General features: G+C 44.3%; 1 protein-coding gene across 1 annotated transcript in view; it reads right to left on the bottom strand.

Annotated features, from left to right (window-relative positions):
• The window catches only part of LOC142772303 (uncharacterized), a 64,863-nt gene extending 52,171 nt beyond the window's left edge, over window positions 1-12,692 (bottom strand). Inside the window, exons 1-3 of the mRNA XM_075874504.1 lie at window positions 12,385-12,692; window positions 11,532-11,745; window positions 2,597-2,659 (exon numbers count right to left, since the gene is read on the bottom strand). Coding sequence (XP_075730619.1) covers window positions 2,597-2,659; window positions 11,532-11,741 — 273 coding nt within the window. The 5' untranslated portion in view covers window positions 11,742-11,745; window positions 12,385-12,692. The remainder of the gene's footprint in view (window positions 1-2,596; window positions 2,660-11,531; window positions 11,746-12,384) is intronic.
• Between the last annotated feature and the right edge of the window lie 329 nt (window positions 12,693-13,021).

The following is a 13,021-nucleotide window of genomic DNA, read 5'->3' on the forward strand; positions in this document are numbered from 1 at the left end:
GCATAAGCTACATGCCTAGTGTCAGACAGTTGTGCACTACTTTGTTTTTAACACACTGTTATGTGCAGAGAGAAGGGATGACACAGGAGCTGATCTCATCAAGGTAAATTATGAAGAAGATTCCTAAAGCGAAGCGCAGCAGCCAATAAAGGGTACCTTAGCCATTGGTGTCTAGCGGCTCAAGGATTGGTCATATCGGGCAACCTCCCAAAGATCGGGCTATAGGTGCCAGCACCGCACCCGCGCAAGGGTGGATAGGCGGTCGACGGCGCATACACAAATACTCGCAGCCGCGCTTCGTTCAGTGGCTCAGGGGCTGACACTCTACTGCATTTACCAGATATACGCACATGTTCTCGCACCAGTAATAACATAAAAATATTATATGAGAGTTCAGCAAAAACATTTCATCGATTGATTACGTGCATGACAGTGCTACAACAAAAGCCTGATTAATGAGACAAGCATGTTTTTTTTTCTTTCAGACAAAATTATTACTGCCTTCAGTCAGTCACTAACAATGCCACATAAACGCTGAAGACAATGTAACAAAGACGAAATTTTCAGTTAAGTTACACGACATTACATATAAGGCATGCCGTCTGAATTATTTCCAATGTCTGGCTTCTTTAAAGCATTCTTAAATCTAAGCACACGGTTGCACGCGGTAACTCTGTTTTCAGTACAGTCTAAGTACCGATGTGTCACTGTTTATGTGGTAGTAATATTCCTAAGTAGCGATACCACGGCCAGATAAACACAACTAAGGCTCCTAGCATGATCAATAAACTACAGTGCTGTAATTGTACACCTACCAACAGCACCCAAATGTATGGCCTAGAGCCTGTTTTTTTTTGCTGCCGAGTCTCTATAGTAACACGCTGCATTTATACACTATTTATTAGTCCTCATGTTTGGGAGGATGCCAAGAGCATTTTGTGATATGCTTGAAACAGAAAGCGGCACCCGCTCTGAAATTATTTTGGTGAAAGAAGGGTGCAACGACAATAAACGGTACTTTGGAAAGTTGCACTCGCTGATCTTATTACAACGCATAAGCATCCGAAAGATAAAATGCTCTCGTACGTCGTGTTAGGCATAGGTAAAACAGTTACACTCGCACTGACATGACTGGACAAACCACACTTTGAAAATTTCCAAGACGTACGCACACATAGAAGCATGACGTTGCTAGCAGACGACGCACGAAGCAATCCACCAGGCGACGACTTTGCTCGATCTCGCGGCCAATAGATTTCTGTTGGACTCCAGCAGAATCTGAGCTCTGGCACAGAGCCCGACTGCTTACACTAGTCCAACTGCTTAGACAAGTCCAACTGCTTACACTGTCCAAAGTAATATTCGAGGTGAGACATTACTTTGGACACCACACTTGAGGTCACGGAGCTGTGGCGGTTGAATATCGTCTCCAGGTCACAAAGTCGATTTGGAGAAGTGAGGCGCCGCAGTGTCATACACAAAGCCTCGCGATCTGACACTCAGACGCGCTGCGCACTCATCACTTCGCCGGAAATGAGCAGGCCAACGATCAGGTCGTCCAAATCACCTTTGTGGAACCTGAAGTTACGATAAAAGGTGGTTCCATTGATAGCGTCGATATCCAACACGCCGTTCTCGTGAAGGTTCCTCCGTGGCTGTAGCAGATCTATAATCAGTAGATCGTCGATGTACTTCCACGGTAGATTTTGTGCCAGGAATGGAACTTGGAGCACACTCTTTGCCATATCGACGACCACTTCTTTGCGAATGCGGCTAGCCGCTGACCGTTCAACCAGAGAGGCTTAGCCAGAGAGGCTTGAAGAATTATGCGGTGGCTCCTTATAGCCTTCTGCGCGCAGCCAACTGTAATGGGTTTGGTGACTATATAGCACTAAAAGACTTGATAATTTTACATGTTAAAAGTTATTATATTTGTGCCGCAGCGCTGGTTAAGTTTTATTTAAAAGAAAACGAATATGTCTGCATCCATGATCATCATCATCGGCGTACGTAAACGTTTACGTACGAACGTAAAGGTTCCCGTATGTGTAGCAAAACGCTGCTAAAACTCGGGCGCCGGTAACACGGTAAACGTAAACCGGTAACACGGTAACGTAAAGAAGTATACGTACAAGCTAAAACTCCCTATTGTTCTTGGCTCGGCGTTGGCGTTTCACAGCGGCGTCTCGAGCAATGATTTCTGAAGCAGACGCACGGCTGTATGATAGAACACCCACTTGCCACACAAACTACTCGGCTTTGATTCCACTTAGACACAAAATTTTTATTTTATTGCATCTTTCTCAAGTTTCGAGTCACGCACAAGACGATTTTTGGCTCACAACTAACGACTACGACGCTGACGCCAGCATTTACGCGAAACAAGTTCGTTAACGCGCGTTAATAGACCTATTGTAGACGTGTTTTGGCATCTCTTTATCACGCAGCGAATGGTCAGTTTTCTTTTTCCCGCTTGGACACCGGATGGGAAGACTTCAAGGACCGCCGAAAATGAGCTCAGGGCAGCAAATTATTCACACATTCATGAATGGGGTTGTTCAGATGTTCGCAGTGAAATGAAAACATGATCACTCACCAGCGCGCAGTATCTGCCCGGCCCTAGTAAATGTCGTGAATAAGACGCCGTCACGTTGGCACTCTGCATTAAAAAATGCAAGAGTTTACCACAAAAGTTTGTCATCCTGTGAAAACATGGTTAGCAAAGCTGTCTTCTGTGCGAGACAAGCAAAACCAAATCTCCGTTCTTGGACAAATACATGACTGCGATTTTATTTGTAGAAATTCAAACTAATATGCAACAATGTATAGAGATAGCGAAATATTTCAGAAGCTCGAAAAATGGCATTTTAATCACACAAAAGCAGCTACATATAACGAATGCAAACATCTAGAAACTTAAACCAACGCGGCAACAAATGAAGCGCACATATAGCACTCCATTTAAGAGTAAATTTTTCTGCTCTTGTCTTATTCTCTGAGAACACTTCTTGTGCTATACTATGCCGATCTTAAATGCTAGACTTTTTATCTTTTTACGTTGAGTGCCATGACCTTATATATAAAGAAGTTTTAGGTTGACACATAATTTATTTTTGTCAACAAAAAATCTGAACCTGAAGGAACCTTCGAGAAATTTTGCGCAACTACACGCACGCCTGTTTCATGCTGATAGAAAAATGACGACTGAACCACCTGCTACTTTTTAAGACTAATATTTTACCCCAATTAGGAAAATTTCCCTTTAGTGAAAATTACTTTTGTAAACTAACATGGTATTTCTTTTGTGCAACATTTTCACACACTATCGAGCGAAATGTTGCCAAGGAGCAGTGTTTTGAACAAAAACAAAAAAAAGCTGTTTCTATACCTACGGTTGGTGGAAATTTTATCCGATGAGAAAATGACAGGAATACGTGATAGAGCACAAAAGTAGACACAGGGCATGAATAAAGGAACAGTGGTAAATGAACATAATGTGTGAATGATAAAGAATGAACATGATTATACACAACTTAAGTTCATGCAATTAGAACACTTCACTTTTCAAAAGTTCAAAATGTACGCAGAGAGAACCGTTATGATTGCGTTGCAACGCCTAAACAACATATGTACTTCAGCGGTGCATTGAGCCAAATGCCCTTCGAACACAATGCACTTTGTAAAACGTCACATGCCTGTCAACGCACGATGCTTAAAAACTGCAACCATGTCATGGACAGAATCCCAAACCATTGCGGCGGAAAAAAAGTATATTTTCTTTATCTTCACACCATAACACGAAAGATAGATGGGATATGGCAAAAATATAGCTATTGTAAACTATTAGCGATAAAACTTCAATAGAATGCTTTCACTTCTTAATATAAAGCTTGGCGCTTCCCTGCGCAGAAGTCGTGATAATAAAAAAGTGAAAACTATTATAAAAGAAAAATGAATGAGAGGGTTATTCCAAAAGTTTAGGAGTTGGTGATTCTCAGGAATGTCCATGCATGATAATATTGTCACTGTCTATGTTTCGTTTCACACTACACTGTACGAGCTAGCGAGACTTCTTCGAGTAAAAGTTTACATTTGACTTTCTTTTTAAAATATGATAGTATATCTTGGGATACTTGAACGCAAATATTTTGGCCTGTCTGTGTGTGACACGACTACATGATTAAGCCACTCGGCTCAGGTTGAAGCATTTGCTGAACGCCCAGTCATCTTGATCCGGTGGCGGCGTTCATACTTGTGATCGTTGTCAATAAAAAAAGCAGCTATAACGCATATCTGAGACACAGCATCAATACAGAAGTATTAGGTTGTGTTGCTTTACTGAAAACTACATAGAAACGTAATTCTAAAGTCCCCAGTATTTCTGAGACTGCTCTGAAAATACGACGCTATGCACGAAAGAGCGGGCGTTTCTTACGCTTCACTGAAGATGCGACGCTGCACACCAAGAAGTGCTTTGCAGACGACATGGGTCTGCAACCTGGCGGTGGTCCTTGGTTTTGTACAATTTCCTGTTTCCGGACATTAGGGCCAGATGGCGTCCTTATCACAGTCAGGCTTTTTCGGGGGCAGTCACCAGGTATTTATTAGTTTGTGCGTGTGTGTGTAAGTGTGTTTAACTTTTTGTTGTTTTTTGCCACCTCGAGGGAAAGGTGCACATGCATCGAAAACGCAAATTTTTGTAGGAGAGCTTAGACTTTCTCTTTTTCGTAGGGCATGGCTCGAATTTTGTAATTATCGAGTGAGACAAGTCATAGGGACAATTCGTGTCGGAAAGACATGGTTAAAAAGACTGTAAAGTGTTCAGGATGTGGGGCGGCTTTGAAAGTGGACCCAAGTGAAGTGGAGAGAGAAGAGGCTGACGCGAAGTGTAGGCAATGTGAGGTCGAGGAAAAAAGCGAGAAAATGATGGTTGCCCAGAGTGACCCGCTGATGAGAATCGCCGAACTCGAGATTGCGTTGGCGACAGAGCAAGAAAAAATGAGGGCTATGGGAGATAAGCTGAAGTCCGCCGAGGAAGCACTAGCCAAGGTGAACAGAGGAGTGGCCTACGGAGAGAACAGTAGGCAACCGGCAACCAGAATGGCGGAGAAGAAAGAGCAAGCAAGTTCGGAAAAAACAGGTTCAGCCGGTTCAATTGTCGCAAGGCCCAGCTTTAGCGAAGTAGTGGTAGGGCTGGGAGGGGAGAAAGCAGCCGGCGTCACAGGTGCAAGTAACCCCCAGGTGCAGGACGCTCCAGCTGAAAAGTCAAAGCATGTGATAATCGCCGGGGACTCGAATTTAAATAGATGCACACAAGCCATCAAAGAGAGGGTAACAGGTGACAAGAGGGTTGCAGTAGGGGCATTCCCAGGACGCAAGCTGGAAGCAGTCATGAAGCAAGCGAGCGCAAAGCTGAAAACGACAGCTGATAGACGAAACCTCGTGATAATTTCAGGCGGTTTAAACGATGTCCTAAATGAAGATGCAGCAGGACTAGCAGACACACTGGCGAAAGGCAGCGTGGCTGCTAGTCCACACTGCCTTTCGGCAGTCGATGACATGCGCGCCACTTCTCCTAAGGTACAGGTAGTGATATGCACGATACCGGAGGTACCAGTCCGTGATAGCAACCTGCAAAGAGCGGTTGTCAACGCAAACCAAGAGATATGGCGGATGAATCGAGAGGATGGCTTTGAGGTGGTGGAAATAAACAGAGAGGTGCGTAGGTGGGGTGGTTTCAACGAGACAGAATTGACTTCGATGGGCGGCTAGGTCATGAGGTAGGTTGGCGACTTGCAGGACGAGCAGTAGCTTTCTTGGGGGGCTAGCGAGCCCTTCGGGGTGCAGGATAGCTAGTAATGAGGAAAACAACCAGGGAGATTCTTCGATAGGTGGTATGAATAGATACGATTCCAAAGTGGCACCAATATCTAAGATAGGTAGAGTCCGGGGCATAAATAGACGTAGCCACGAGCGCCGAGCCAAGTCAGACATAGGGTATATTACCATGCAGGGTGGTAGGAACAGGCTGAAATGGGAAGGGATAGAAGAACAGCAAAGGGAAGAGAGGCCGATGGTATACAGTTTTGTAGAAACACATCCCAGGGACATGGAACAACCTCCGAATGATCCGTACTACGCGTGGGAATATTGTAATAGAACAGAAGGCAGCAGAAAGGGGGGTGGTATTGGGGCGTTCATTCATAAAAGTACAGACTGGCAAAGGGTCAAGCAGGAGTGCAAGGAACATTTATGGCTAGACGGAAAAGTGGCAGGTCAAATGACACTCCTTGGTTTCGTGTACTTGTGGACGGGAGCTAAGGCCAGAGAGGAAAACCAGGCAATGGTAGAGTGTATATCAAAGGACATTCAGGAGTTAGGAAGAGAGTGCGAGATAATTATACTAGGAGACATGAATGCACACATAAAAGATATAGATGGGTATACCGACCCGACAGGCAAAATGATCATGGATATGTGTGAAAGGCTTGATTTGATCATTTGCAACAGTACCGAGAAGTGTGAAGGGCAAATAACATGGGAGGTAGGAAGGCTGCAGTCGACGATAGATTATGCACTGATGTCACATAGGATGTATGATAAGCTCAGGGGAATGCACATAGATGAAGGTGGCTCCAGAAGTCTGGGTAGTGATCACAAACGTAACAAGCTAAGTTCTGGAAAAGCAGTGAAAGTGGGAAGGAGGCAAGATGAGCAACTACAGGAAAACTTTTATCCAGAAAGGCAAATTGAATTAGCCACTAAACAAATTGAGAAAGTAATCACGGAGGATAATAAAACAGTGTGGACATACACGAATCTAATTAGACTCTTTGAGCTGGAGCTTGCAAAGACGCGTGACAACTTACCCCAGAAAAGAAGACACAAACCCAAAAGTTGGTGGGATGAGGAAGTTAAGAGAGCCATAGCAAAACGTTAGGAAGCCTCTAGAGAACACAGACATGCTAAGCAGCGGGGTGAACCGACAGAAGATGTTGAAAGAAAATGGGAAACCTTTCTAAGCTGTAGAAGGGATGCATCCCTTCTGATCAATGAAAAGATTAGAAGAAAGGGAGTTCAGTGGCTGGCAGAAGTACATAAAAAAGATAGAAAGGCAGCTGTGAAATTTTGCAACCATCTAAACTCCCTAAGAAATGAGACGAGCCTAGAGCAGAGTTTTATAACTACAGCCCAAGGTGCTAGGCTAGAAGGGGATGAAGCTATTTAATATATAAGAACAAGGGTGACGGAAAAGTGTCAACAAAGAAGTGCTTTATGCACCACAAAAGACAAGGATAGATCAAGTGGCGCAATGGCTTCATTTTCACAACGAGAGTGGGAAAGGGCTGAGAAAAGGGTTCCTAGTAGTACATCAACAGGCCCCGATGGCATTCCAATTATGCTATCAAAGACATTAGGTCCGAAGTCTAAGCAGGCTTTGAGAGAGGCAGTGAACAAAATAATAATCGGAGGAGAAGTTTCCGATGGATGGAAACTTAGCAGGATGAGCATGATTTATAAAGGAAAGTGGACAAAGCTGACATAAACCAACTACCGTCCTATAACAGGGACATCTGTGATCCACAGGCTGGCGATGCATATTATAAAGAAAAGACTGCAGGCATGGATAGAGGATAAGGGGGTGCTGGGGAAACTGCAGAATGGGTTTCGGAAACACAGGAAGTTGGAAGACAATCTGTTCTCACTGACGCAGTGCATTGAAATAGCAGAAAAAGAACGCAGGCCCCTGTGACTAGCATTTTCGGATATCAAGGGAGCGTACGATAGCGTGGTTCAAGAGGAATTGTTGAGAATACTGGACACACTAGGCGTGGAAGATGAAGTCACTAATCTAATAAAGGATATCTATAAAGGTAACAAGGTAATTATAAAGTGGAAAAAACAAGTATTCAAGCCTAAAAAGGTAAAACGGGGGCTTAGGCAGAGGTGTACTCTGTCCCCCTTGTTATTCATGATGTACCTTCAAGGATTAGAGGCCAAATTAGAGGGAAGTGGACTTGGCTTCAACCTCTTTTTCGTCAAACAAGGAAAAATGACTGAACAGGCACTACCAGCACTGATGCTTGCAGATGATATAGTGCTGATGGTCGACAACAAGGTAGATTTACAAAGATTTATGAACATCTGCGGTAATGAGGGAGATAGGTTAGATTTCAGATTCAGTAAGGAAAAATCAGCAGTCATAATTTTTAATGACAATGAGGGTAGTGAGCTTAGAATACAGGAGGTCACGCTAGAGATAACAGATAAATACAAATATCTGGGCGTATGGATAAGAAGGGAACACGAAACATACGTGGCGACTAAAGGTAACAGGAATGCAGCGGTAATGAAAAACAGGGCATTGTGGAATTACAATAGGTATGATGTTGTGAGAGGAATATGGAAAGGGGTCATGATTCGTGGTCTGACGTTCGCCAATGCAGTCTTGTGCATGAGGTCAGAAGCTCAAGCAAGATTAGAAATGAAGGGCAACGTGTAATAGGTAGGCTTGCCTTAGTAGCTCATGGCAATACGCCAAATCAGGGAGTACAAGGTGATATGGGATGGACATCATTTGAGGGCAGAGAAGCTAGCAGCAAGATAAAATTTGAGAAGCGATTCAGAGAAATGGGGGAGGAGCGTTGGGCAAGGAAGGTTTTCAGCTACTTGTACATGAAGAATGTCGATACAGAATGGAGGAAGTGAAGCACAAAATTGACTGGTAAATACTTAGAAAACAGCAGGGGGTCAAACCAAAAAGAATTATTGGTTAAGAAGAAGGTGAAGCAAGCTGAGATCGACATGTGGAGATTTGGCATGATTAAGAAGTGCGCACTTGAGATCTATTGAACTTTTAAGCAGTAAATTGCCAAGAAAAGGATCTATGATAATACTCGGGGTAGTTCTCTGCTGCTTGAGGCCAAGACGGGAGTGTTGCGAACCAAGACATATCGGGCCAAATACGAAGGGGTAGACATGGTATGCAGTGCTTGCGGAGAGGAAGAAGAAACTGCCGAACACTTGATAATGTTCTGTAAAGGGATTCACCCTATAGTTCAGGATGATGGCGTAGAGTTCTCAAAAGCACTGGGGTTTAGGGACAGGGAGGGCAAGATAGACTTTAAGCGGGTAGAAATAACTAGAAAGAGGTTATATGATTGGTGGCTAAAGTCAAGGCATGAGTGAAAATTGAACCCTTCAGTGAAAAGTACGAATTCTCAACCTTACTATTTAATGGAAAAAAATAAATCTAGTTGTTGGTTCATTAAGTATTTCGGCTTGGTGGCGCTATACCACCGCCCGATCTAAAGGCTACAGTCATATCCATTCATTCATTCATCGTCAGAGTGTGTACAAGGAGACGATAACTTCAATAGCACGTCACACACCGCTTGTTCCATCAAATGGCTTGAAACTTAGTGCGCACATTTGTGCAGGCCTCCTTAGTGGACAACTGCCTATCATTTACATTCATTATGCTGCGTATTGGTGGAGATGACCTCTTTATAGGATGCACTACCGTACTCGACGATTGTTCGAAGTGACGCATTCCAAGATCAGCGTGAAAAGTATTTTTTCTTCACTCGAAACAAACACATCCAAACAACAAACTGTCATGCGTTTTGGATCTAAAAAGCGAATTATTTTCCTGCAAGTACTGACGCTGACTGGGAACAGAATAATTAGATAAGTGACACACTCATTAACACTAACCTCCAAAACTCACAGGGAACAACACTTCCCTTCATTTCCTTACTTAGAATGTAGGACTGAGTGCCTTATAATCATGCCACATGAACTGGACGTGTTTCTCAAAGCGCATTTTAATTCGTGTCTGAAGAGTTATCTCAAGAAGACCTTTCAGACGGAAAACTATCGTCTTTTGATGACTTTTGCAGCAAGGCATGCAGACACGCGGCTGATTTTTTAGGTTAAGTAATACATGAAGATGTTACTACACAAAGAACAAACACCATTGTATGGTTCTTAATATATTGTGCTGGGTCATTTTATACTTGATTTTCCTTGGTTTGTGGTATTTGATTTGCAGAAGGTTTCGATGCTTAACACGCTGGCTCGCACTTGTCTTGCACGAGAATTTACAGCCACGAAAACCAACCACGATATAAGCGTAGTTCAAATTTCGCTGACAAAACTCCTGCACAGCTTCAGCAACATATTAAACCTCATGTGTGACACAGGCGTGTCAGATGAGCCACTGCAAAGAGATCTGGGCAACACTGCCGAAAACCAGTCAGACTGAACCTCTCTCGTGTTGCGGCAAAGAACATACTGTAGCAATATGCACTGTTTCGTGACACAAAGGATCATTTATTCAAGTGATCGCCTACAGAAGAGTAACCCCAGCGGCCAGGAATTAAGCAGAGTGAAAGAAAGATGACAAGGGTAGGAAAAGGCGGGTATGAAACTCTGGTGCGCAGTCAAGGTGAAACAGTTATTAAAGGGCCCGTAAACCACCCAGAGGTCAAAATGCAGCTGTTGTGGGGAAATTGTGCACGAGTGTACGACGAACACGCAACCACGAGAATATTTCGAAACGGTGCTGTAATAGCGGAGTTAGACGCGTTTGATTATCGAAACCGTGACGACCACAGCTTTTGCTCTTTCCTGCGCTTCACTCCGCCGGCATCCTCTCCCACGCCGCTTTTCACTCTCACCGAACGCTCCTCCCGATCTCACGTGGCATACGTCATCGCTGACGCACTGCTTCAAACACTGTCTACTTCCGGTCGCCACGACTTTAACCGTCGACTCTGTCAGTTGCATGCTTGTTGGCGAATCGTGGCTGCCGTAATCATGCCGGTATGGAACCTAGCTGCGATGCGCACATGCCTTCAAAGGATTGTCAACGTGATGGACCGGTACGGGGACACGCCGTGCCCCGTACCTGACGTGCACGCAGGCAACACGACGAACAAGCAGCGGGGAGAGCTGCTTGCAGACTGACCGGAAGTCGTACGCTCTTGCTCGACAGCATATTTGGCATATATGACTGGGTGCGCAAGAGATGTTGCATGGCGTGTCACGCGGAGGCCCGAAAGGCCCGGAAAGGAGGAGGGATTGTTTCTTGGTATTTGTGGCGCGCCGGCGGCTCGTAGGTGCAGGAGCGTTGATCGCAACGCAATTCTGAACATGTTCGAGTTTACTGGAAATGCTTGAAATAATATTGAAGGTGGTATACGGGCCCTTTAAGGTGGCATCCACCAGAGGGTCTGCATCTCCATTTGCGCCCACAAGACCCTTCACTGTTAGATGACATAGCTTAGCTAAACACTGTTACGCATGGTGCAAGAGTAAAAAGCCCTGTCTACTCGTGGCGACGCTAGTCACCGAGTTCCTGCGGAAGTAGATGGCCCAACCAGATGGCCCTCTTATTAACGTTTCTGTTCTGGTATTTCAAAAACATATCAAAACACTTCATGGAGATTTCCACTACAGCTAGATAGTGCTTCTCATTTCAAACAGCACAGTCAACCGTTTGATAAGATTATTTTCACGCCACTCACTTGGATCACAAGCTCTTGTTCTACAGTTGCAGCTTCTGTGTCCATACAACCGGTGCCGTCCGAAGGAAGCCGTACCAGAAACATAATTGAGTTTGCTGGTGCATTGACAATGTCAACCACTAAGTTGTCTTCCTCGTATGTCGTCAACACCACTCCCAAGGCTGCACAGCAACCCAGCAGGGTCACTAGGAATGTACCACGTAGTAGCATGCCACTGTAAAACGAACGACACCACCTTCCTCAATCCACAAACAAAGACAGATTAGTTACCGGTCAAATTGTTGATATTGTCCACAGAGTAAAAGCTTCTGAATTCAAACTTCCTGGGACCAGGAGAAAAAGTAATTATTAATCAAATGCCGCATTCTCAGAAGTAGGAGAATAACAATAAACTTCTATTCCACCAATTCTAATAAACACAGTATTGCGACCATGTTTTACGTCTTATGTCAAAACCAAAGTTCTGAGCACCACATGGGCTCCTGTATAAACATGATTGTTGAAGAAACAATGACTGCCAATGCACACTCATGTATCACGACTACCTAGTTCTGAAGGCACACGATGAAATTTAATCCGCCACTTGTAGCAGCTTTGACTCCATTCGCTGCTGACACGATCATGAACACAGCCATGGTAGCATGACTCTATCTAAATTAAACCACCCGGAAGGAGCTACATCGAAAAAATGTGGACGCATATATGGCTAGTGTCCAACAACTTGGCTGAAAATTTCACATTACCACTCAATCATAAAGCAAGCGAAACAAAAACAATAACTACTCTGTAACAAGGCTGATTCCGAGTGACCCGTGCTGCGGTTAGGCTAGCACTTGTTAATTATCACACCCACCTCGAGGTGGCGGTACACTTCCAGAATACGTATCCTGACCGAGAGTGCTGGCTCTTCTACAAATAAAGCACAACGTGGCGCAGCTTCTACACTCCTAATTCACTCAACAAACAGCAATTGCTCGTTGTTCGCCAGAGATAACACTTGCGAAAAAAAAACACGATTATCAGGTGTGCCGGAAAGCGCACTGGCTTTCTGCAGCAATGCCACTAGTGGAACTACTTCAAAAAAAAAATCTAACTGCTTTATGAGTTTTTCGTCATTGATCTAAGTCTATCGTGTGACTGCGCGTGAAAAGAGCGCGTTGATTTCTTCCGGGGCCCGCACTGTGTGAGCTACAGAAGCGAAGCGAATCCAGAAAACAGGTTTGTTCGCGTTACCATTCCTCTGTCGTATAACGCTGATACGGCGTCGCTATCGCAAAGCCACGGCGGCAACAAAGCTCTTATCACAATCGCGCCCGTTCTTTTTTTTTCGTGCATCCACGCAACTACTCATATACGAAACGACGGAAATGCCTCATATCGGACATCACTCGATGGCCAATCGCTGCTAAAAAGGAAAGAAGTGCCCTGATAAAAACTCGTCATGTTAACCTCAACAACCTGCAATTTCAAATAATGGTGCTTGTTGGTGC

The sequence above is a fragment of the Rhipicephalus microplus genome, chromosome 9, assembly GCF_043290135.1.
Source record: "Rhipicephalus microplus isolate Deutch F79 chromosome 9, USDA_Rmic, whole genome shotgun sequence".
NCBI classification, from domain to species: Eukaryota; Metazoa; Arthropoda; class Arachnida; order Ixodida; family Ixodidae; genus Rhipicephalus; species Rhipicephalus microplus.